Source organism: Lissotriton vulgaris, chromosome 9, assembly GCF_964263255.1.
Source record: "Lissotriton vulgaris chromosome 9, aLisVul1.2, whole genome shotgun sequence".
In the NCBI taxonomy this organism is placed as follows: domain Eukaryota; kingdom Metazoa; phylum Chordata; class Amphibia; order Caudata; family Salamandridae; genus Lissotriton; species Lissotriton vulgaris.
In genome coordinates, this window is record NC_141697.1 from 263,408,305 (window position 1) to 263,435,069 (window position 26,765).

At 48.5% G+C, this 26,765-nt stretch overlaps 1 protein-coding gene across 4 annotated transcripts in view; it reads left to right on the forward strand.

Annotated features, from left to right (window-relative positions):
• The window catches only part of FLVCR2 (FLVCR choline and putative heme transporter 2), a 505,902-nt gene that overhangs the window by 161,742 nt on the left and 317,395 nt on the right, over positions 1-26,765 (forward strand). For all 4 annotated transcript variants that reach the window (XM_086937519.1, XM_086937521.1, XM_086937520.1 and 1 more), the window contains exon 4: positions 20,540-20,680. In XM_086937519.1, the coding sequence (XP_086793645.1) occupies positions 20,540-20,680 (141 nt within the window). The remainder of the gene's footprint in view (positions 1-20,539; positions 20,681-26,765) is intronic.

Below are 26,765 nucleotides of genomic sequence, written 5' to 3' on the forward strand. Positions count from 1 at the left end.
TGTTATTTGTGGTAGGTATTTGAGTGAAGGTTTTGTTTACCTTTTACTGGACACTCAACCGCTGTGGCTGCATACCACTGCAATGTATGTTGTTACACACTCCGGCTAGGTGTTGCTACTTGTGTTTAATTGTCTGGCGCCTCTGTTCCATTGATGTGCGCTTTGTGCGCAGCCAGTCTGTCTTCCCAATTCACTAAGATTATCTAAGGAGAGTAAGGTTGACCATTTAAAAAAAAAACAACTATAGCACTTTAATAATAAAAGCTACAAAAATTGTTAGGGGTCGCATCTCAGCCACATAAAAGGGTGCCAGCACCTGATACTATATCACGTATGTGACTGTTTCTTTCAGGTTTTTTTGAGACTGTACATCTGTGTATAATTCCTAGCTTCCTTCAAGACAAAGCACTGGCTGCATTATTTACTGTGCCACGGTATGTCTAGGTATCTAATCGTTACCGTATCCTACACCTGCATCCTTATAACATGTTTAATGCTGTAGTGTGCAACTACTGTAGACCTCTTCTTTCGCCTCCAACCCTATCACTTTCGCTCTTTTTTCACCGCTCTCTCTTTCTGCACTAGAGAGTCCTTTGCTGGCCATGGGAACATCTGCTTTTGTGCAATATGCCTCATTCTGATACTTTTTATTTCAAAAGTGTTGGACTTTTCAATGTTGTGAACTGTTTGCAGGCCGGAGCCATCTCCTATGGAGGAAGTGAGCGCATGGGAAGGCCATGAATTCGTCTCTTTTTATTAAAGGTCAATGTGGGTCTGCTATGGCACGTTACAGTCTGTGAAACTGGGCCATTTTAGATACAATTGCGCAATGTCAATTTCGGAATAAAATAGAGGCATTGTTTTGGTTATCAAGGGAAAACTAAACGGCGTTCTAACATTTAGAAGTAAACTAGGATATTCCAGACACTGGATCTCAAGCCGTGCTGGGATGGGTACTTTATTTGCTGTGACATTCAGCACAAAGTCACAGATTAAACGTTCAATACTTAAACCTTGCTTTTCCCTTCTTTGAGTTATGACAGTGGATTTTGAAATGCCGTTAAGAGTCCTCTAAAGCAACTGTGTTACCAGACTATAATGCTCTCTCATTTGCTTCAAATATTTGCAGAAGCTTGAAAGAAAGATTGATGATACTTTGGTTTCAAAATAAAATGTTCATAAAAAAATGAAAGTAGGAAAAAAACATTTCGCTAAACTACTGTAAAATTTCAGGTACCATTTCTGTGCAGCATCATTTAGTAACGTGTTGATGCATGCTAGTATTTCCCAAAAATATTCAGTATGGAAAATCAGTGTAACCAGTTTCAAAAATAAACATGCATAGGCAAATCCAGTAGGTCTGAAATTGGTGGTCAGCTTTTTAGTTTTGTCAATGTGTGACTTGTTTTGGCATCTTTTTTGTAAAACCTTATTGGTGTGGGAGCTGCCGGGCCCTCACCATGGTAACAAACATTGGCAAAAGCAAAAATAGTTGGTCTCAAAAAGCACACACTGCCACAGTAGTTACTGGCACTGAACAAAACCACTTTGTGTGCAGATATGCTGCTTGTGAAAGAGCAGAATGCTGTTACTCACAATGTAGCTAGCCGATACAGAGAGAGACAGCATTTTAATAAACGCAAAAGGTCATGGTCACGCTAGAGCAAATTAGGGGCCCAATTAATAAAGAAAGTCTCAAAAGTGCACCCATGGTATATGTCCTTGCATTAAGTGCAGCTATACAGCTTTTGTGAATTCCCAAGAGTGTATAGAAGTAAGACAAGAAATAGTACTCCTAGAAAATATTTGTCAACTGCATTTTAGCATGAGCAAATGTGCATGTGTAGATCTGCTCATGCAAAAGTTCACTTTCCCTCAAACCATTTCTTCCCCAACTCTGGAGGAAAATGTACGCCTGCCATTGTCCGGAGTAAATGTCAAACGTTTCACAGTATGGGAAAAGATTAAAGAAGAGTTGGTGAAAACCCATAAAACATGTAAGTTAGTAGGTTTGCACAGACTCAAAAGGGCATTCTAACCCTGGAACTGTTGCTACCCACTACATTCAACCCCCAGTATGTAGATATGTAGAAACGTGGCAACATAAGCAGATTGCAAGTATTCAAACACTTATGGTATGAGCCCTGGCATAATCAGAGAGGTTATATCAGAGCTCTTATGTAATGAGATTGCTGCCATAATTTGTCACTGCACTACATGGCACCAAAGGGGCAAGTGGATTTTGTTACAGCACAAGTAGATTTATAAAGCAACCTGCCCCATGGACAAGTAGATATTTGATTAAATTCCACGCCCCTGCACAGACCTTCAAAGCTTTAAATACCAACCTGGAATCAACGGATGGTTGTAAGAGATTGGGTTATTAGTTGAAGGGGGTACATACCCCCTTCAACTAATAATCACAATCCTTGTCAGGGTGAACAACCAAAGTAACTAAATAAACTGGACCTCCACCACCTTTGTAGCTATGACACAGAGCAGACAGGCTTAACTCCAAGCCAGTTTGTAAAGTATTCATGTAGTACTAAAATAATAATAAAGTCAAAATGCAAACCAGTAAAAATCCCTATACGAATTTAGAAAAATGTAGTAAAATTTTATTAACAAGTTGACAACAAAATGACTAAAATCCAAGAAGGTAGAAATAGCACCAAGAAGCACAAAGTGCTAATGATAGATAATGGTCGCTGTAGAACAGGACCTACCCACAATTTGATGCTGACTGCGGTGAAGCATAGGTCGGATACACCAACCAGGTTTTTTCCTGGTCAGAGATTTTACCTTCTGACTTTAGTCCCTTAAGTCCCAATTCACCACAGGAGTACATGTCTAATGCTCTACAGGACCTCAGGGGAGGCACTAGAGACTCACATTATGGCAAGCAGAGACCTACAGGTGGGTCCAGTCCATGTACATTTGAAGTGGCCAAGTAGGCAGTTGCAGAAAAATGCCTCCTGTGCTGTTTTCCCCATAGTTTTATCAGGAGGGCAGCCATATGACCCTTGGAGTCTACTTTTTTGTCCTGGGTACGAAAGGGAGAGCAGATCTAATCTTCTGGGCTCTTCAGAGGGCTCGGATAGCAGGCTCAGTCCTCTTCTGATCTTTCACAGATCCAGGAGTGGTTCTGAAGTTGGTGCCTGGAGATGGCACATTTATGCCTCTCACAAGCATGCGGGTGCCCCCTGGGGAGGCCCTAACCAATGGGTTGGGGTCCTGGGGCTAATTCTGCCTACTTAGGGCACTTTCAAGATGGCTGACGTCTTCGGCCACACTAAATTTAAGCTCTAGTGGCTTTGGAGATTTATGTAGAGTGCACTATGGTACTCTTAGTAGCCTCCTACATCTAACATTAAAATCTAGGGTTAGACAGTCCCTGTACCCCTAAGAAACTCAGACACAGAGGCCTGGTATAACACAGCTGAACGTTCAGCAATCAGACAGTGGATACACCCCAATATTTTGGCATTTTGTTTCCCTTTAAAGTGCACCCCAAATAAAGATAGAAGCCCCCACCCACGTGTAAGCTAACATTTTCCTATGACAGGGGAGGCCTCTTTGAAGTACATTCGAGGTGTCTTATGTAAAGCCACAGCAGGCCTGTGCTCCAGGATATGACATTCAAGGATGATATGGCACTTTAATGTAAAAAAGGAGCCTCCACAGACCCCCTTTCATATTCCGTCCGGTTCCGTGGGGTTATCTCTCTCCATTCAAGTCAGTGTATTGTTTTGCTCTTGTAAACAAGTTCACACCTCATTCAAACCGATGTAAATGCTAATTATTGGTTGGAGGAAGTGAGAGAACAAAATGCAGATTACGCTTCCAGCTGTGTATATGCAGGGCAAAGATAACTTTTTCAGAGTTATTTTTCTGTAATATTTAGAACAAATCCAACTTCACCATTGGATTGGATTTTTGAAACTATTAAAAACGTTTATTTTCTTCCTAGTACCATTCTTGAGATACACGAGTAGTATTTAATATTGCATCCCAGTGTTATCCTATAGAACAGCCAAACCTGCTACAGTGGAAATAGCTTTGTGGGCATTTTCACTGTATGGACATGTTTAACATTAAACATTTACATATCCTACTTTAAAATACAATGTACCCTGCCTTTTTGGGTAATAAGGCCGAGTTAGGATGTCTTATAAATATTTAAAAGAAATGCTTAGGCCTGTCAAAGGGGGTCATTTTGACAGGTCGAATTTGCAATTAAGATAGGCAGAGCCAGGTTACTGGTGGCAGGCCTCACTCATGTTTGCCTTGTCACTGTGTGGCTGGAGCAATGGGTGCTGTAGCCCACTTGTGATGTAGAACTTGCAGGCCTGGGTTCAATTTGAGTACCATATACTAGAGACTTATAGCTAAATTACATATGCCAATCAGGACTATATCAGTTTTATCGTGTTGAAGGAGGCGCACAAGCCCTTTGCCACTGGTTAACAAGGGTAAAGGGCACGCAAAAATAGGGTTCAGCCAGAAGGCAAAAAGAAATCAAGGTGACCCTGCGGAAAGGACAACTTTCCAAAAGTGGTAATTTGAATGCAGGTGCCAATGTATATTTCGTTTCAAATTCATGTTGGCCTCCCTTTTTTTTTTTTTTTGCAACTCCATTCTATGGTACTGAAAATGAGGGTTTACTTCCACTAATGATGCAGGAACCTCTGGTAAATATCCAGGATCATACATCACCTATATCCTCTTTTCATGATCCATTGACGCGGATTACCAAAGACTAAGTGGTGTTGAACATTGTCAAGGAGTATTATGCTTTACGCCATCCTTCAGCCCCTTTTTCATATCCAGCAAAATTTCAGAAGGTCGCTACAGAAAGTATGGTAAATATAGAAAACTTCTTCAGTGATATGACAAGCAGTTTTCAGAAAATGAGAAAGGACTGTGATGGTATTCCAGGTACTTTCTTGTAATTTGAAGGCTGGACGGATCAGGTGGCTCCTAGCCTCTTTACGACCTTTATTCACGTCCTCCTTAAAGAGTTGTAATCTTGGATACCATGCAAGTGGAAGACTTGCACAACTGTAACTTTCTTTGATTATCACTATTGGTACAAATGTTTAACTTTAAACTCTGTCTCAACATTAATTACAGTTCTCTCATTTGTGGGGACTCATCTCCATCATCAAGGAATAAACCTTTTCTCTTGCCAGGACGATTAACAAAAGCACTATCTCCAGAGTTTATTCAATAGAATTGCATTCTTGTTTGCAACACTATTCAGCTGGGCATAAAAGTCCCTTCCAGCACCATAACATAAGATTCAGTGTACAAGACTAGAAACAGGCTGGTTTGTGAAACCAGCTGGCCACCATCCGAAGAGAGTTCTGGTCCTGGGCAAACCATTCTGCACCTCTGTAGAAGTTCTGCTGTGATGGCGCGGTGGTTCTAGAGACTCCTGTGTCTGGCTGTACCTTGCGAACAGTTGTGGATGTGGACTCAAGAAGCACTTGTCTCTTTATTGTGATCAGTCCTGTGGTCACAGTTGAAGAGGCTAGTATTCCAGTCGCCCGTTATAGTCCCCTCTTTGATAGACACGGGTGGTGAACTGTTTAACCGCATCGATGCGGCGGCTTTTCCCGCTGTGTGCAGCATTTTTTAAATTACCGCGTTACACGACGAGCTCAGGCTGGTAAGCCTGATGACGAGCTGAGCTCGTCATCAGCATCGAAGTGGTTAAAACATTTTCAATTTCAGTGTTATGTAACTCAAATCAAGAGTTTGTTGTAGAAACATATCAGACTTGCAGGCTCCGAACAGCTATTCAAATCAATCCGACCATCTTCTTTGGCCTCTAATCCGTCCTGTGCTGTAATGGAATGTTGCTTAAAGTTTAACATACCATACTTCTGCCGTGTTATTATTTAAACCAACGTAGAGGTACAGTCTCATTCGATTTACCATTTTGCAACCTAAGTATGTGACTTGGCCCCAAGAACAGTACACTGACTATTTCATCCTACTTCCAGGTACCAAGATTGTGAAGGTAGATGCACTTGGCAAACATATGCCACATGAGAGAGAATTTTTTTTTTTTAAGTGTTCATCATTTTCATGAACTGGTCTTTCCCATATACACCTGCCTGCTAAGCACAGCAACTCTATTTCTGCAGTTTGCATCTTAGTGGGGGGCAAGGAAGAATTCCAGAGATGCTCTCCTCCTAGATTTGTCACAGAAGTTACTTTGTCGATCCTGCCTCATTTTTAGTCATTCCTTCTTTTCGGTTCATTCACTAAACTCTTCTAACCAAACAAAAGAATCTCCATAATCCAACAGACTTCTCCGAATCCAGTTCTTCAGTCTGCACCCATTGTAGCCCCGACAATCTTGGAGTACCTTGGCAATTCTACTATTTAAAAAAAAACGCCTAATTCTTCCTCAATTTCTGAATCTGCTGCCCCAGCTACGGAGGCGAAGTATGTGATTCCCTATCACTCCTTCCATTGCTGAATGTTCAGATCTGGTTCTTGAATGTATGAAAGTGCCCTTTTTGTGTAGTCCCCCCAAGCTTTTTGCTCCAATGCTGATATTTATGAGACTGAAAGTGCACTGGAGCCTGCTGTACAGGCCCTCATGCTCTCTCCTTAAAATATGATGTATGTGAATTGGTAACCCCAATTAGCAAGCACTTTACCGCCGTGTATGCCCTTGGTAAGTGGTACCAGCGCTACCCAGTGCATGGGAGTCAAACAGGTCACCAGGGCCTAAAGCACTGATTATGTCACCATTAGTGACCCAGGTAAAAGGAGGACAGCAGGCTTGCCAGTGCAGATTCCATGAGCAGTGCAAACTACTCAAACTTGACTGTACCCTCACCACAAGTAGCAAGGTCACTACACTATTTTTTAAATATATCAATTACACCTAAGGTAGTCCTTCCGAGCACAGGAGGCAGGGTGCATTATATTAAAAGTGTGGACATATAAGTGCAAGCTTCTATGTTCCTATAGTAGCCTTTTTCTATTAAGAGTTACTACAAGTGCTCAGGGGGTCATAGGATAACCCATGCTGGTACCTGGGCATCCCAAGGTTGCCAGCTTCATTATGGTCCCTCTGAAAAGTGTCATGTTTGGTATTAAACAACTTGCCCCATCAAATCCGACTTTTTCCCAAAGTCACATTTAATGTGGCATGCACCCAGGTGGCTATCTTAGAGCTTGCCCATCTGGTTGTCCCTGCCTCCCTGTGCCCTGACTGACAGTCTGTAGCTGCTACAACAGGAATCTGACCCCCTGCCAGGAGGTGTGAACACTCACAGGAGTTAGAAACAAAGGGACCTGCTTGGGCAGAAGCAGTTGGCTCCCTCCCTGACCGGATGGCTAGTGAAGTGGCACATCAAGACGGTGAGCTTCAAAGCTGTGTCTACCTCTGATGAGCAACCAGGCTGCCCCCCAAAGGAGGAAACCGTCAACCCCCCTGCCCCAGGCACATTTGCAACCCAGGCAAATGGGAAAATGAGGTAGTCGGGAGGCGTACACCCAGAAGGCTAGCCACACCCCTAGGGTGGCTACCTAGTTTGTACAACAGTGGGTGGGATCTAACATTTTTAAAAGTGACAGAATAGAGGTTTCTGGGTAGAAAAGGTGACTCCTGCTTGGATGTGGTCACCTCGGGCGGAGTAATCTCTGAGGCTTATCCCAAAGCAACTCCAGAAATCCCTTGTACGAGAGGCGGGACTCGCTTGCAGGTAAATCGCGCTCCTGGAACCAAAGAATCACAGGCCATTAGGCCTGCCCAGGGATCACCCAAAAAGGAAATGGTCTAGTGCATTGTGGGAAAAGTAGTCCTGACTTCCAGCAAGTTTCAGGCGACTACTGTTTTCCCCTAAAATGCAGACCATCTAAGTAACCAAAGGGTGTTTGCTACTACCAAGGCTTGCTGGTGGCCAGTCGGGCTACCACTACCTTTTTTCAATGCTGCAGCTCGAGGGAACCCCGAACTCAGTGGCCCAGTTGTTGAGATTTTGAATCCGCACCATCTAAGCAGCAAAACTAGTATCCGCAGCTCTCACGTTAAGCCAATGGACAGCCAAGGCAACTCTGTACCGCAGGCCCTATGAGCCGGGCAAAATTCCAACGACTGTCGGAGAATGATCTTGGGACCCACGTCACCTTACCCGCCAGTGGTTAACTTTGAACTCGAGCTGCAAGTGACCAAGTGTCCCTAGTATGTTTCTCAAAGACGGCAAAGTTACCATTTTGCAAGAGTTAAATGCACTGATTTTTTTTCCCTTTAAAAAAAAATCCGTGGGGCGTGGCCAAGATGGCGGGGTGAGCGGACGCTTCCTCCCGTAGCTCCTCCGGCCCGGCTCAGCTCGAGTCCCGTTTTCTGCGCTTCTCTCCCCCCGCTGCTGCTCAGCGGGCGAGAGGAAGGTGCCGGAGTTCCTGGTGCACACATTGATACCACTTTGGCTCTCATCGCCTCGGGGGAAGCACTTCGAAAGTTTGCTCAAAGATCGAGGCACGGAGGAGAACCTAGGAGGCGGAGCGAACTGCAGTGCTGTCCGGGCGCCTCGGCTGGGCCTGGTGCTGAAAGCTGACGATCCGGAGGGGATCGGCCCGCCGCGCTCCAGGGGAGAACAGAGCCCTCCGGGCGGTGTCTTGGTGGTACGGTCGACTTTGGACTTGAGTTGGCACTTTGGCCCTCCGACTAGCGACAGTGATACCCGGTGCGGAGTGGATCCCGGCCCCGGGAGCGACGGCCAGAGGCCTCAACACGGGGGCCGGCCTATATGGACCCTTCGGTGAAACTGTGGGACACTGGCTGCGGACTTTCTTTGATCGCTGTCTCCCGGGGGTCACCAGTGGTCTTGCCAGCCCAGGCCGCTCTCCCTGGCCCCGCCCTGTCGCCATCTTGCCCCTGAAGAGCTGGCGTTGGGGACCTCCGTCCGTGCCTCTGGCTGGCGGGTGCTTGCTCACGCCTCCGCTACTGGACTAATCACCCGAGGGGCGCGCTGCGGTGAGACCCTTGCTTTGGCTCCCGGTCGCCACCCTGGTCGGGTGTCGCGACTGGCTGTGCCCGAGCCGGACCGCCATTTTGTCGCTCGTGACGCAGCGCCCCTGCTTTCAGTGCGGCCTCTACATCTGGCGCCCACGGGCGGCTGGACACCTCTGAGGCGGCCGGCCTTGGGCCTCGTCCACTGCAGCGGCCACGATGTCTGGAAGAGGCGGCTCGAAAAAGGGGGACCGCACCCTGCCGGATATGCTTGGCAGGGCCCAGCAGTTGCGGGACAGGACACAGCCGTCGCCGGGATCCTCCCGGGCCGCGGCAGATGTGGCTGGGGGCGAACCACCGGTCACGAGGTCCTTTATGGAGGAATTATTTAGTTCCCTCAAGGAAGACTTTCAGACATTGAAGAGAGAAGTGGCCAGTGAAGTCCGCGAGGTGCGCAGGGAGGTGGAGGGCCTTGGCGAACGAGTTGAAACTGTGGAGACGGCAGGCCAGCGCCGAGATGAAGAGATAGTCCATCTTCAACAGGACGTTCTCCGCCTCCGGGAGCAATGTGTCGAGCTCCAGGCCCACTCCGAAGACCTCGAGAACAGGTCCAGACGGAACAACATCCGGGTGCGGGGTGTCCCGTCCGCAGACGAGGGGACCGATTTGGTGGCCTATCTACAGGACTTGTTCCGTGAGGTCTTGGGGGAAGATACAGACTTCCCGGTCCGCATCGACAGGGCGCATAGAGTGGGCCGACAGCGCCAGTCATCGGCGCCCCCTCCGGACATTTTGGCGTTCTTGCCCGACTTTCCTTTGAAGGAACGCATCATGGCGGAGGCCCGGAGGAAGCAGCCTTTAACCTTCAGGGAGCGGCCTGTGGCACTCTACCAAGATCTGTCCGCCATCACGCTGCAGAAGCGCAGGTCCTTCAGGATTGCCACTGACTTTCTGCGTGAACACGAGACGCCCTACTCCTGGGGACACCCTTTCCGTCTGATCTTTAGATGGAACGGGGCGCTACACCAACTGCGCTCCCTACAAGACGTCTGCGGAGTGTTGGGACTCACGGCCACAGAGGAAGATGGAGCTACGCCGTCGTGGAGGCGCCCAGAGAGACGGAGCCGACGGAGATCGTCGAGGAGACAGTCACCAGCGAATGCGAGTCGCCCTGATTCCCCTACCATCAGGGCGGATATGGCGGATGCTTTGAGAACAGCGGCCAGGAACCTGCCCGACTCCAATGGCGTGGCCCTGACGGCCTGACTTTACTCCGGGGGGAGAGAGTCTTAGCTTATACGATGCTGAGTTGGGGCCGGGGATCGGGAGGGGGCGGTTGGAGGTGAGTGGCTGAACGTCCACTTTGCTGGTTTCTACGGACTTGCCCGACCGGGCTTGACTGAGACAATGGGGTGTTTCTATTTGTTTTTGTTTTTGGCCAGTTGCCATGAGTACGTTTTGGGAGGGTGTAAGGTTTGTTTTGTTGTTGAGGGGGTCCCGTCCGATGCTGCCCATGCCCACGCTCCGCCTGTCCTGGCCTTTCCCGCGCGCCTGCCCCATGCGCCCCGCCCGCTGATCCCTTGCTTGCTGCATAGCGCTTCTGTCCCCCGGGTGGAATGCCATTCTTAAAGGTAGTGACCCTTAATGTTAAGGGTCTGAATAACCCTGTGAAACGTAGAGCGATCCTATCCCTGTTGGAGGGGACGCAAGCGGATATATGCCTTCTGCAGGAGACCCATTTACTGCCCAAGGATTGCCATAGGCTGCGCTCTGCCAAGTTCCCCACTCAGTTCTTCTCCTCAGCAGCGACCAAGACTGCGGGCGTAGCCATTCTTTTAGCTAGCTCCTTTAGAGGTGAGGTTCTGTATAAATATGCCGAACAAAAGGGGAGGCTTCTTGCATATCGCATGCGACTTGGGGGAATAGCTTTTACGGTTGGTTCCGTTTATAGCCCGAATGATCACCAGGATCGCTTCCTGGATTCAGTGTTGGTGGACGTCACTGCCTCGCCCGATCGCCATGTTGTCCTGGGGGGAGACCTTAACATCGTTTTCGACTCAGCTATGGACAGGTCGGCGCAACGCTCCCCGCAGACGGGGGAACTTTCCCGCGCAGTGAAGGACCGGATTGTGGAGATGGATTTGCACGACCTCTGGCGCTCTATGCACCCCACCGATAGGGACTATTCCTATTTCTCCCATGCGCACCGCACTTACTCGCGGCTGGACTACCTCCTGGTGAGTGGCCCGCTGCGCACTGCCGCCACGGCGGCGGACATTGGGGTCCTGTCCCTGTCCGACCATGCGCCGGTTTCCGGCGTTTTCAAATGGCCAGCGTCCTCTCCCTCTCGAGGGACGTGGCGGCTTCGTGATACTCTTTTACACAAGAAATCTGTCGTGAAGCACGTAGGAGAGGTCATTCAGGATTATTTGGCTCACAATGGCAACTCCGACACGTCTCAAGCAACGCAATGGGCTGCCTTGAAAGCGGTCCTCCGTGGGGAATTTATTTCCATCTCCTCAGCCGAGAATAGGGAACGGCAGCGTAAGCGGGATGAACTGACTGCGCAGGTCAGGGAGCTTGAGCAGGTTCACCGCCGCACAGGGGCTCCTCGAGTTTGGAGGCAACTGAAGGCCGCGAGGAAGCTCCTGTCGGCACTGGACCTGGATAGGGCGGAGTATGCCGCCTTGCGCCTGAAGCATGCCTTTTACTCGGGGGGGAGGGGGAGGGGGGGACAGGTGTGGTAAGCTCCTGGCCCATCGGCTCAGGGTTGCACAGCAACGTAATGTCGTGAAGGAACTGGTAGGTGCGGACGGGGTCACTGTTTCTGGTGACGCGGAGGTGGCGGAATCCTTTCGTAGCTTCTACGAAGCATTATATGCTGCGGAGCCCTCCTCGCCGCGGGACGCCGAGGACTATTTGGAGTCCGTGGCCCTCCCGGTGCTAGAGCCCGCCCAGGCGGACCACCTGGAGAGGGACATCCATGTGGAGGAAGTCATCTCCGCTATAGCGCGACTGAAGCACGGTAAGGCCCCAGGCCCGGACGGCTACACAGCCTTGTTTTATAAGACCTTCTGCTCCGCTGTGGCACCAATCCTGACTCGACTGTTTAACTCCTTCTCCGAGCCGGGCGCTATCCCACCGGACCTTCTTAACGCGACGGTGTCGGTCATCCCGAAACCCGGGAAGGATCGGACCTTGTGCGGTTCGTACAGGCCCATTTCACTCTTAAATATTGACCTCAAGCTATATACGGGGATTCTAGCGTCCAGGCTTGGTCTACACCTACCGGGACTGGTGGAGGCGGACCAGGCTGGCTTTGTGCCCGGTAGACAGACGGTGGACAACACCAAGAGAGTGACGCACGTACTAGAAAAGGCCTCACGTATTCCGGGGGAGCGGATGTTGCTATCAGTTGATGCGGAGAAGGCCTTTGACAGAGTTCATTGGCCGTACCTTGAGCTAGTTCTCAGGAAACTGGGAATCGGCGAGAAGTTCCGCACCATGGTCTTCAATTGTTATAAAAGACCATCGGCGTCGGTGCGGGTCAATGGGTGTAGCTCCGGTAGTTTTGCCATCGAACGCGGTACGAGACAGGGTTGCCCCCTCTCGCCACTTTTGTTCGCCCTCTACATGGAGCCGTTTGCCCAGAGGATTCGCAATAATCCTGAAGCTATTGGGGTTAAGATGGGCCAATATGTCCATACTGTCAGCCTTTACGCGGACGATGTCCTGCTGACCCTGGACGACCCCAGGAGGTCGCTCCCTGCTTGCGTCCAGAAACTAGACGCCTTTGCACGTGTGGCCGGCTTCAAAATGAATATGGCCAAGTCGGCGGCATTGGACGTGTCACTAGCCACGGACACCAGGAGAGACCTTCAGCGTCTTTTCCCCATGCAGTGGTCCTCGTCTACGGTGCCATACCTGGGGTTCCTGCTGGCGCCCTCGCTGCCTGAGATGGTGACAGCCAACTACACTTCCCTCAGCAGGAAGATCAAGGAGGAACTCGGCCGATGGAGCAAGGGTCTGCTTTCGTGGCTGGGCCGTATCGCGGCGGTTAAGATGACGGTGCTGCCCCAGATTCTGTACCTCTTTCGCGCTCTACCTCTCCAGCCCCCTGTGGGTTGGATACAGCAAGCGCAGGCTGACATCTCCCGCTTCGTTTGGCAAGGCCGCAGACCACGGATGAAGAGGGTCCTCTCCACGCTCGCGCCGGAGGCGGGGGGTCTTGGTATCCCGGACCTCCGGAAGTACTTTCAGGCGGCGCAACTGCGATACCTGGTGGAGTGGAGCAGGTGGGAATCCGACAAACACTGGCTCTTTCAAGACCAGGCGGTGGCGGGCCGTACCCTCCAGGAGGTTCCGTTCCTGCGACGCGCGCATCGTCCTGCTAATCTTTACGCCTCTTTTGTTACGCGGGTCCCCCTGCGGGTGTGGGATGCGGTTTGCGAGGCCCGTGAGCTGACTACCTTCCCCTCGCCGTTCACACCCATAGTGGGTAACCCGGACTTTGCCCCAGGCTTAGAGCCGGGAGCCTTTTCCCATTGGGTTAGCGCGGGCTGCAGGGCACTTTTCCAGATCTACGGGCCGGAGGGCGTGGTTCCTTTCCAACAACTCCGACAAGAATTCGGCCTGACAGAGATGGACAGACTGCGCTATATGCAGGTCCGACACTGGGCTCTCCAACCCCAGGTACGCGACATCGCTGCCCGCCAAATCACACCATATGAGCGGTGGCTGGTGACCCGGGTCTCGGACGCCAAGCTCATTACCGATTTGTACAAATTCCTTCAACCCCCGACGTTCCACTACCATAACCCGGGGAGGGAGCGCTGGCACAGAGAATTGGGCAGGACACTAAGTCACAAGGAATGGGACAGAATCGCATATCGGGCGAGGCATTCTGCATACCACACTGGGCTTACGGAGACCTTTACTAAGGTGTCTACTTATTGGTATTACACCCCGGAGAGGCTATGTGAAATGCATAAACACACCGACAAGGGGTGCTGGCGGGGTTGCGGACAAGAGGGTACCCTCTCGCACATTCTTTGGGCTTGCCCGGTGCTGACTGCTTATTGGAAGGAGGTCTTGGATGAGGTAGATAGGCACTTTGAGATTGAGCTGCCGCGCTTCCCAGCGTATGTTTTGTTAGGCTTTCCCAATGACCTGATGTATCCGTTGAAGTCCCGCAGGGGTAGACAGATTGCTATTGCGCTAGGCTCAGCGGTCCAGAATATTCTCGTCCACTGGCGCACTGCCACTGTCCCCTCCATTACTGGTTGGCTACATAGACTCTGGCAGGTATTGGGTATGGAGAAGATGTCGCTTACAGTGGCTGGGAATGTAGATCAGTTCGAGGAGCTATGGCAACCTTTCCTGGCGCTACTGTCCACGGAATTCCGGGAACTCACCTGCCCGAGGTACCTTCGTCTCCTTAGGCTGACGCCTCCGGCGACCCCGGCGGATTAGAATGAACGGGGGATAATATCTTAGGGGATGGGGTGTGGGCTGTTTGGGGCGGGTTATTCTAATACGGGCCATTGGACGGGGAAGTTGGGGTGTTGTTTCCTTTCTTTTTTCTTTCTTGGGGGTGAGGGACTCGGAGGGACTGGGTTGTGCCTTGCTGGATCGCTGTTGGCTACTCGCGCTCAGCTTTGGGTGGGGGGTTGGGGTACATGAGAGGGCTTTGTGAACGGTCGTATTGCTTTACATTTGATGTCTTCCCCTTCTGGACCACCGACCTCCCTTTTGATTAACGCTTCTGAACCACGCTTCTTTTTTTCATTGTATTGTATGTAACCTTAACCTCCTATTCCCCTTCCCCGTGTTTCTTTTGTCTTAATAAAAATGCTTTAAACCTAAAAAGAAATCCGTAACTCCAGTTATACTCATCTGATTCTTTGTTTTGGTGTCCTTTATAAAAAAAAATTTGTTAAATTTTTAGGTTTTGCCTGAGCCAGCGCATGCGCTGCTCTGGGGAGTCTTTTACTTAGTGGGCTTCAAAAATCCAACCACACGCTTTTTGTGTGGCCTAGAGCGTGCGGTTACGCGCACAGGCACTATCTGGCTTTCCTTGCATCGCTCGCGGGCACCCTTACAGTGCGTGATCACTTTTACGGCTGCGCGGCCAATGCTTGTTGTGGTATTTCCAGTGCGCCGTGAGTGCTTTAACTTTAATAATAGCTGCCTTTTCTCAGCACATGCAGATGCCGTCTTCGGCAATGGCGCCGTTTTTTTTAGGACTTGGGCCCTGGTTGTACACATGAATATGGCCCCCCAGGCTTTCTGTGGTCCTCGGTCAGCGCATATCTGCTGGTGACGTCTACCATATCACGCGTCACTCTGGACATACCGGACTCCCATTCCGCTTGCCTGCAGTACATCTATGCGTGTCTCATTGCTGTGTCCTGTCTCTGTGGCCCACTCTCTTGCCCCTGAAGTCTACTCTTCCCTCCCCCACCCCCATTCCTGCTGTCTGTGCAGTCTTCTCTGGCCTCCGTACTGTACTCTCTCCCTGTCTCTCTTTCTCTCGCTCGGTTTCTCTCACTCTTCCTCTCGCTCTCTTTGCTTGTCTTGCTGCAGACCTCTGTGCCTACCTTACAGACGTGAAGAAGGAAGTGCATTAAAGATGGAGAGGGGAGAAGCACTCACCAAGTTTGTAGGTGGAGTTTAGCGGTGGGTGAAATAGTGCAATTGTTTCCACACAAGTCAATTTTTTTTTTAAAACATGCAAATTGTGTGAAACACGTTTGACAGTCTTGTGCATGAAAACTCTACGTGAGGTATGCTCTTGTGCTTTAAATAACGGGAGGTACTCTCATGAAAACTCTACGTGAGGTATGCTCTAGTGCTTTAAATAACGGGAGGTACTCGCACATTGTACTCTCCATAGAGTTTCTAAAGTCGCACAGTGAACTTTGCTAGCTCAGCTCATGACGCAACGGCACACATCCAAGTTTCACACACCCTGCAAGACAGTTTGTGCTCGAGCCAGTCGTTCGCAAGCTAAACTTGCACACAAATGTACGAAAAACACAATTTGAGAACCTAAGTAAGCAGGATTTAAGGGAGATAAACTAGCAAAAAAAAACAGCTGTGCTAGATAGAGGTCATTGTAGTCTGCTGCTTCACTCCTTCTCAGTATTGTGCTCATTCTGTCTCCATGCTCTGCCCGCTCACTCCAGTCTACTACAGCACTTGTTCTCCATACTGTGCCCACTCTCCTGTCACTGTGTTAGCTCCCACACTGTCCCCTGCAGTCTGCTTGTTCACGAGTTACTTATCAACCAGAGATAATTTAGATAGCTACAGAAAACATTTAAAAGTATTTTCATCTTGCATTTGCTGTTTTAACTATGTATTGATAAGGGGAAAAATGCTGGCTTTAGGTCATCACCCCAATTACTATCCTAAGAGTGAAATACTGGTCAATCGGGTTAAAAAGAAAAGCCAGGTGGCAACACTAGCCACAGGAAATAATGTCACTGACACCTTCACTTCAGTGACCACACAGTAGGTAACCTGAGAGAAAACATGAAGAAAAACCAGCATTGGCAAAGCCAGTAGGTCTCGCCATTCAAGATTCTCTTGATTGACTTATTTTTTGCCAGTTATTTAGTTGGAACAGAGCTGGTGTTCAGGCACCTCCAAGATATGTGGAAGTGTTGGGATGGATATTGGTACATCAATACATGTATTGAGAATGTGTTCTTAGTAAAACTATAATGAAAAGAAGTCTTAAGTTGTATTAAAGGTATCTTAGGATACAGTGTAGTAGACATGCAAGGAGCAGTGATACTGAGACTAATGGATGTAAACGGGGAGGCAATTACTGTCCCGGGTATAGCACCCTTAAAATAGTTGAAGCTGCCTGCACTGCTTAGGTGATATGACAGACTGTACAACGTGCTTTCCATGGTAACGATTTCCAATTACCTGCATGTTCAAATTGAATACTTCCAGGGGATATGGAGACCTTTAATTGGTCCTCTGACAATGATGGATAACATGATTGTGAGAAGTTGGCCTGATATATGATGTTTCCAATTCTGGAACCACCTTGCATCAGTCCAAACAATCCCTTATTGTGTCTGGTTGTAAGTCAACCTTATAGACAAGCTATCTTAATGGTAGCATAGACTAAGCAGCCTTAAAGGCTAAACTCTAGAGGTCGTGTTAAGCGAGCTGTTTTACCAATCACAGTCCTGTAATATCAAATGAAAGGTCACCACACAAGTATATATTATAAAAATATATGTATTTATTTCTAAAATAATTTCCAGTACTCTTTATGAGCAAAGGGGCACAAGCGTTAAATCAAAAGCACAGTATAACATACAAAGTTGCACAATTATGGATGAGGGCGGGTGGCCACTCAAACCATATATTAAGAAAGTGGTATAAGAGATATCAATCGAACAGTGGTTAGGCCTAGGGCATCGCTGGGAGCAGTCGGGACAAGCAATGCTGAAGTCGGGAAAAGCCTGCGGGATTCGGGTGCAGCGCTTAAAGCACCCGCATGCACCAATGTTAAGTCAAAGGTGCGTAAAAGTTACACAAATAGAGTTTTAGGATACTTCCGCTGAACCTAGATGGACAAAACTTTAGACACAGACCCTAGAGGTGTGTACCAGTGTGGGAACACCGGCGTTGCAATGTTACCTCACCCACAGGAAGCGGGTGCATAGGGTTGAAGTGGCGTCGGGTTTCGTCACGCAGGTTCTTGGTGCTTGAAGCTGAAGATGCTGCAGGCGATGTGAAGGAGAAGTGTCCGGTGTGATCCAAGGGTGGATCAGAGTAGAAAAGTACCTGAAAGCAGAGGGGACAGAGTCTGGGTCTCTCAGCAGTGACCAGGGTGGAACCAGGCGGAACCAGGCAATGTCGGGCGCAATCAGGTGGTTGTCGAGGAGCTTCTCTCCGCTGCCACGTGGGCTCTGGGGCATCTGCAACGTCCAGGAGCGGGTCATGAGCTGTCCCACGCAGGCTCTCACCGTCGACGCGGTCGGCTTCAAGATCGGAGCAAACAACACTTGGCAAGAGCAATCCACGCAGGACTGGAAGATTGCTTCTCACTCGGACCAGGAGGGTCAGAGCGGGTGCTCCTTTTCAGAGGAGCTGGTGCAAGTCTGGAGCAACCAGAATCACAAGACGGTTTTCGGTTTTCGCCGGCACAGGGGCCACAAGCCAGCTGGCAAGTGACCGGGCCAACGCGTCGAGCCAAAGAAAGCAGAAGGGCCCCACGCAGCACTCGTCGAGTGTAGAGGGGTGAGCTTCGGTACAAGAGTGGCTCAGGGTTGGGGCATCTCAGGCCTCGGTGTACAGCTTCGAGGGTCACTCATGGGCTGCAGAGTCAGCGTCTCGTGCACTTTTCAAGATGGCGTGCCCCACGCTTCCGGTCGCCTCCACGGGTCTCAGCTCTACAGGGACTGTGGATCGGGCTGTAAGAAGGCAGGCAAGCTTGATCTCGTCGATCTGTCGCTCGAGTTCCGGCGGGAACTGCAACAAAGCAGACGTCGAGGTGCTGGATGGTGCCTGTTTGCACAGGGTGGTCACTCCTTGACCACAAGGGAGATTCTTCAGTCTTCTACGTTGAGTAGGATGTCGAAGGGTCCAGAGTTTCGTTTCAAATGTTTCATCAGGATAATCTGAGTGCGTTGGCACTGCTCCCATTCTTATACCAATCTAGGGGGCTGGATTACCTGCTAGGTCCCCTCCTATGTGTGGGACCCAGGAAGGGGGTGGATACACCCCTTTCCTTTGATCCAGGCTGCGCTGGGACAGGGGCTGGTGTGCCCCAGAACCGGTTTGGCCGGATTATGCAAGGGGCAGCCTTGTGCTCCCCAGGCAGTGTCTGGTTTCTTTCAAACCTCCCTGCTACAATCCACTATCTCCTGTCTGGGGTGGTGTGACACCTCCCTGTGACAGGAAACCCTTTGTCCAGGCCTCCTTGGCTGAGTTTCGGTCAGCTGCAGGAGGTCAGACTCGTGTCTGTGGGAGAAGCATCCATTTTGTGGTGCTGAGGCTCCTTTTAAAATCAACCGCGTTTTAGCAAAGTAACATGTCGTCTCCCTCTAAAGGGGTGGAATGCTACCCCCGTCGCCAGGACTAGCGAGGGGGTAGTATTCCAAATCGTATGACACCTTACACGACATGTTTTGATAAAGCCAAACCAAAGTTAACATATAACCGCGAGGATTATAATGCACTTAAGAGTATATGGTATGGCATTATCCCGGAACAGCTTAGGGAATTGGTCCCGACAGCTGCCGACAGGCTCAGCTCATGCTAGAGCACCATCTCACATAAAACCAAGCACTCAGCCTCCAGGATTGTTAAGGCCTGCCATAGGAGTGACTGATAGGTATATATGCGTCCAGTTAGGTTTAGATATAGGCATACTATATCTAAGCAAGGGGTGATTACACCACCTTGCCCCAGCTGAGTGATCAGCCAGTTGTCAATTTTAGTTAGCCAGCCATGGGTGGCAAAAGATATGCTGCAGCCCCTGGTAGGCCTTGGATGCACCTATGCCCTGGTCACCTATAGTGCTCTGTACAGGGGCTGATAAGGTGACCCAAGCCAATCTAGTTATGCACCTAGGGTACATGGAATCCATTTTACAGAGAGAGCAGATAGCCTGGGGCCCTGATTAGCAGGGAACCAGGCCAACGAAGTCGAAAACCAGCTAAACACAAGGCAAAAAATCTGGGGTAACCATAGTCAGGTAGCCACCTTCCTACAATGATGACACGACCAATACATCTTTGACTTCTGGTTACCTTATTAAGGAATTAAAATTGATGCCTGCTCAGTAAGAGGAACTTCTGGGCTGACTGATTGCATGTGTCTGGAGGGAAAGGGTGGAAATAAGTTGACTTTAGACATAGGTAGAGTTTTGAAAACTGTTATATCATGGTTCATTTCTATTGTAATATGTAAACATTGGATCTGGGTGTTGCTTATGTGCTGATAACTAAAGTTGCTGTATCCACGGACGATGTTTGCAATTCGATGAAACCTGTTCGACCAATAAAATCTTTTAAGGCTAAATCTAGTCTTTGCTCCAGGCTTTGTTTGACATGGATTTGCAGATCTGGAAAACTGACATTTTGGTAGATATTGCTTCTACTCCAAGACCTTGCTCTTCCACCTACAACATCTACCTCACTTTGGTCCATATGCCATTTATTGACCTTGCATGCTTGAAAAAGCAAAGGAATTGTGTTAACCGGTGTACCGAGGTGTGTGCTTCTCACACACGCGGATATGCTTACGTAGAATAAATAGACGCATTTTAACTCAACTACATTTTAGAGAGGTTCTCTCCTAAAGCTGGTGACATGCAGGCAATTCCCAGTTAATTGTCAAGGAAGGACATCAGGTGCCAAGGACGTTGCGGCCACCATTAAGGTGTGTGATTTATAATTCCAGTTCACTACTTGTGTTTATCTTCTGTGCTGTAACAATTATTATGCCCATTTTGTGTTCACTACTGTTTCTGAGGATTTCCTGTTTGTTTCATGTTCAATAATGCTGACAAAGTCCTGTTTTTTTTTCTTTCAGTATTCCGCGAGATGCCTCCTCTTCCTCCAAGTCGAGCTCAGTCTGTGGTGCGTGCTAGACCTTCTGCTGAATACTCTTATAAACAATCTATCCTCAGGCTGATACGCAACCGCAACTTCATCCTTCTCATCTTCTCTTATGGTATGTAAGAGTAAAACCTTGACAAATGAAGGGGGAAAGTTTCTGAGAAGATCAGGGGAGGAAGGTAATACTGAGCGGAAATACCTGTGGACCTCAAAATGGCTGTTCCTCAGATAGGAAAATGCATTTATGATAAGTAGACTTCTCATCAAACAGGATATTCATGTTCTTCAGCAGGGCTTTAAGCACCAGAGCACAGTGGTCCTCAGGATGGCTGTCCCAATAAGAAGAGACTTGTGTTCTGTGAGTGGGCTGTTCTTGGAAGCGACCACACTTGATCTCAGGTTCCAGAGAAATGTGGCTAACGTCTCTCAGCACCTATTTATTTGGGGTGTTTGTGTAGTGACCACGTTGCTTGATAGCTACTGCAGCTATTTCAAGCACCAGAAGAAGTTGTTTAGGTGGAGTGTGATCTAGGAGTCCTGTTCTTGGTCATGAGTGGTGGAGCTCTCGTTAAATCTTAGTCATCGGGAACAAGTGTTTTTCGGACATCTCCAAAATCTTGGACGTTGCTTTCTACTTTGAAATGTAGAGGGAGAACGTTCCAGAGGGTGGAGCTTTAAGTGTAGAGGGATTTTTCCAGATCTGGTTCTGTGTTGATGGTGAGGTGGCTAGCAGGTTCAAGGTTGCCGGCCACCTGGTATAATCAGCATTGGAGCAAGTGGATGAACGTGCTCTTCAGACCCCATTGCCTTGAAAGATGATCGATCAGTCTGAATCACATCTGACCCTACCCCAATTTGTGTTCAAATACCTGGTATTTTTGTTATTATTTTTTTTTTTGCTGCCACTTCAGGTGTCCAGTTACATGGCGATTAATTTCCGTATAGATTTTGAAGTTGCTGTTGTGAAGTGTTCAAGTGATATTGCAACATTGTAGCTGCCAGCAGTTTGAGCACTTGGAAAAGTGGTGTTTTATTCCCGTCTTCTTCCGAACAAACAATAATAAAATGTATGACACAGCTGAAAGGCTGTTATTTAAAAATAATTACTAGGTGTAAGGCCAGATCAATGATTGTTTTTTTAATTTTTATTGCAAGTATATGGTGTCCATGTTTACTTGGCTCCGTGTCTTTTTTCCCCCTTTTTGTTGTAGCATATGCATGCAATAAATAAATAAAAATACCACCATTAATCCAGCTTGAAATGGCAAAGCAAGACCTTTTGGCTTTGTCAATGTTGTTGCTGAATGGTCTCCAGGTTATCGGTAAACTTCTAATGGGGTTCAAAGAGCACATGTCGAGTGGCCATTTTGGATTCTTTTTGCACACATTGGTGTGAGCAGCTCTGGGAATGTGCTTATTTGTTTTGAGAAGATGCAAAGGCGTTTGAACCAAAATAATTGTGTCACCATAGCATTTTTTGGCATGTGCTCCCTTTGTAATCAGGACAGGACTTAATTTGCTGCACTGGAGTGCTCTGGCCCACATTTTCAGTGTTTCTTAATACCGACAGTAGCTTGCACGCACATCGGTATCGTAGCACGCACATCGGTATTGTAGATAATGCAGTAATACCACGTGTACTTTTACTGCATGCGTTTCCGAGGGCGAATCCTCAAGATTTGTTCCACACAAAAACAAAGAATTACGGATAGATGTGGAATTTTTTGCAGGGACACCATTTTTCATGGCTGTTCTCTGTTCTATAACATAACATGTGTATTTGTAAAGCGCACGTTCACCCGGAGGCATCTTGACGCTGATTAACAGATATTTATTGTTACCCAACTAAATGGTACTCATTTTATCGACCTCAGATGGATGAGTGGACCTGCTGGGATTTGAACCTGTGACCATGAGGTCAAACACAGGCACCTGCAGGGGACGCATCCGTCCACTGAGCAACTAGACCCGGCTTGTCCGTAGGTGATCTGTAATCCTGTAGCAATTCTGCATACACGTCTTTCCTCTTCCAAGGGTATCAGTAATTCTTGGTACATACTTATTGGACCACAAATGTCTTGGTCTCAGAGACGGCCTACTTAAAGTGTTGTTGTGACCCAGAATTTGCCTTAAGCTCTTCAGAACAGTTCCCCTTTTCCAGCCACTAAAATGTTTTAAATGAAAGAAAATGGACGGCCAGGGAATTATAAGTGTAGGCCCTTCTAGCCTAGGATAGTGGAGTACAGAGACTGGATGATCTGGAAGCAGCACAAGAGAGGATATTTTTAGGGCCAGTGTGTTTTCTTCGGTGCAGTTATTCACCTGTAGTAAGCCACCGTGGGTTAGTTACGGTCTGCATTTCATTGGTCATCCCAAGAGCACCTAGTCGCTGGAAATGGCCTTCTTTTCATAACAAAACACTGTTTCATTAGGTCCAGTGTGCGCTTTGTGGATTTTTTAGCAAATAGTACCCATTATGTTTGCGCTGCTAGTCGGTCGGGGCAACCGTCGATGTTGTGTTGCAAATATTGAATCTGTGCAGGTTGCGGTGCCGTCACGATGTGGTACAGGCAGCAACTCGGTGACGATCGTCCAGATAGTGTCTGTGAGACAAAGGCTTACGGTGCAGGGTGAGGCAGTGACGTGCTCAATGCAGTACTGGCAGGTTGCGGTGCATGCAACAGAGCTGGTTGATGTTCGGGTCGGGCAGCGACAGTGTCTGTGACGTCCAGACAGGGTGAGACGAGGCGGTGTGGAGTGCGTTGCTCACAGAATGCGGTGCAGCAGCGGCTCAGTGACGATCATCCAGACTGCATTGGTGAGGCCAAGGATGCGATCGGAAGTGCAGCTGTGCCTTTTGCGGGCCTTCAGGACATGGAATCCTGCGACGGACTCAGTGACAGTCGGTTGCCCTTTTCTTCTGCTGTGACTGAAACCAGCGGGTTCATAGACAGTGCCCAGAAGGATGGTGAGGTCTTTGCTGTTCCTGAGACCTCTTGAACAGGGGGCAAGCTCCACTTCAAAGCCCTTGGAGATACTTTCTCAAACAGGATACACACAGTTCCTCTGCTTGACAGAAACAGCTACTGCAGGCCAACCACAGACAGCACACAGCAAAGGGGAAATACTCCTCTTCCAGTTTCTTCCAGCATTTCTCCTTGGCAGAGGCTCCTCTTGAAGTCCAAAAGTGATCTAAAATTCTGGGGTCTGGGCCCCACTTCTTATAGCACACATTCCTTTGTTCTCTGGTGGCAGAGAAGCTATTTGCCCAGTCAAAACCAGTTCTGTCCTCTTTGGTGCAGCTGCCCAGCAGGAGGTGGAGGCAGCATTGTCCAAGGCAGACCAGGCCCACTCCGGTGTGAAAGAAATCTGATCCCTCTACTCTGAATGCAGCCCAGGTCTATTTAGCCCAATCCTGACTCACCCTGGAAAAGCAGGACACACCTCAACCGCCAAGTAGCTGTCTGAACAGAATGCACCCCCAGCCTCTGGCAATCCAAAGCCAGACAGTCAATACACAAACCTAGCAGAGACACACAGGAATAGCTAAGCAAGAAAATACCTACTTTCTAAAAGTGGTATTTTCAAACACAGAATGTAAAACCCATCTTTACTAAAAGATGCATCTTTACATTCTAAGTTCAGGCATACTAAACTTTAGCTCCCCATCTTGTCCCAATGGAAAGTTATATTTATCAGAGATTATCAATATACTCCCATTCTATCCTATGGGACAGATAGTCTTTCCCTAGTGAAAAACGAAATTGGCTGTATTTCACTATCAGGACATGCCATACACATCAGGACATATCCTACCTTTCACATACACTGCACCCTGCCAACAGGGGTACCTTAGGCCTACCTTAAGGAAAAGGGAAGGTTAAGGCCTAGCAAGTGGGTGCACTTGCCAGGTCGACATGCCAGTACTATACTGCACACAGACACTGCAGTGGCAGGTCTGAATAACCTTTGCAAGGCTGATTGTGTGTAGTGGTACAACCAGTGCTGCAGGCCCACTAGCAGCATTTGGTTTACAGGCCCTGGGCACACACAGTGCACTGTACTAGGGGCTAAATAGTAAACCAAATAAGCCAATCAGGGAAACACTAATCCATGACAACAACTTACAGAGGGAGCACTTACACTTTGGTACTAAACAGCAGTGGCAAAGTGCACAAAGCATCAAGACCAGCAAAAACGAAGTCAAACACACAGCAAAAACACAGGAGGCAAAGGAAAAAATACAGGGGAAATCAATCAATCGGGGAGTTTAGACTCGCTACTCACCCGTGAGGTATCAAGTCGCTGAGGGGTGGAGGTGGGGGGTGGTGCAGCTCCGATCAGTCGAAGAGCCAGGTCTTGGGGGTCTTCATGAAGATGTGCAGGGTGGGGGCGCACAGATGTCGATTGGGCGCTCGCTCCAGGTCTTGGCCACTAGGTAGGAGAAGGTTCTCCCACTCGTTCTTTCTCTGCAGATGGGCGGGGGTTCGGAGAGGGTGAGGTCCTCTTGAGTGCGTGGAAGGAGATTCTATCTTTGAGCTATTGGGGTCCAGTGTTGTGGAGGCATTTGTAGGCATGGGTGAGTATCTTGATGGTTACTCTCTTCTCGACGGAGAGCCAGTGGAGGTTACGCAGGATCTTGGAGATGTGTTTTTTGTCGAGGGATGCAGAGGACGAGTCTGGCTGCGGTGTTCTGAATGGTCTGTACTTTGCGGAGCAGAGATTTGTTGATGCCGGCGTAGATGGCCTTTCCGTAGTCCAGTCTGCTGGTTATGAGTGCGTGGGTGATGGTCTTCCTTGATTCAGGGGGGATCCATTTGAAGGTCTTTCGGAGAACGTGGAGCGTGTTTGAAGCAGGTGGAGGAGGCAATGTTGACTTGTCAGGTCATGGAGAGGGAGGAGTCAAGTATGATGAAGAGGTTTCAGGAGTCATCTGTGGGGGTCTGCTGACGGTGGTGGTCCACCAGGTGACACATGCAATGGGGGAAGGTCCGAGGATCAGGACCTCTGTCTTCTCAGAGTTGAGCTTAAGGCAGCTGCTGCTCATCCAGGATGCAACGTCCTTCATTCCTTCCTGGAAGTTGAGTCTGGTCTGGGGTCCTTAGAGAGGGAGAGGATGAGCTGTTGTCGTCAGCGTAGGATACTATGCTGAATCCGTGCTGTCTGATGATGGCGGCGAGTTGGGCCATGTAGATGTTGAAGTGCGTGGGGCTGAGCGATGATCCTTGGGGTACTCTGCAGTTGATCTTTGTGGGTTTGGAGAGGAAGGGTGGAAGTTTGATTCTTTGGGTTCTGCCGGTGGGGAAGGAGCGGATCCAGTCGAGGGCGCTTCCCTGTATGCCAGCGTCATGGAGTCTGGAAACTCACGTCAATAATACCAGGTCTAACACCCATCTATTGATCTCATGAACCATAATCACAAAAATTTTGTAATTTACCAGCAACTCTCTTTTAGTTCCAACTAATGATGGCCTATGTTTGAAACAAGGCGAGAGAACACTTTTGCACCATTTAACTGTTTTATGTCAGCAATATGTGGACATGGGTGTTGTGCTCTTTCAATGGCCTTGTTTGCCTGACGCATTTCAACGCATATGCATACTGGTCCTTCACTGTCCTTTTTGGACACTGTAGGAGAAACCCATAGCGTGGGATCAGTAGAATGTGAATTATGTCATGCTTTAGTAACAATCAAGTTCTTTTTCAGCAGCTTCTTTTAAGTGGAAAGCAATCAATCTTGGTCTCTAAGCCACAGGACCGTAAATCTTCATTAATTCATCCCTTCGGTTGATTTCCAGGAATGTCAACAGCCAGGGAAAGAAACTGAAGAGGGGGATAGTGCTATAGTTCCTTAAACATCATACGCGGACGTAGTCGTCTTGTAGGAGACGCATCTAGTAGGTAACACCAATAAGACCCTAGATAGGTGGGGATACAGACTTATAGCCCATGCTGAGTTTACTTCGGGGTCTAGAAGTACAAGAATACTTTTACAAAACCTCTTCCCGCTCATAGTAGAACAGACATAGACGGATACATAGGGCAGATATACAGCAATAACTGGTACATGGGAGGGAAAAAGATCAATATCTGGTCGGCCTATAGCCGTCCTGCAGTCCGTAAAATAGCCCTGTAGGACTTGAGCAACCTAATAATTAACGTGCCTAACTGAGATCTACTAGTGGGAGGGGATTTCAATA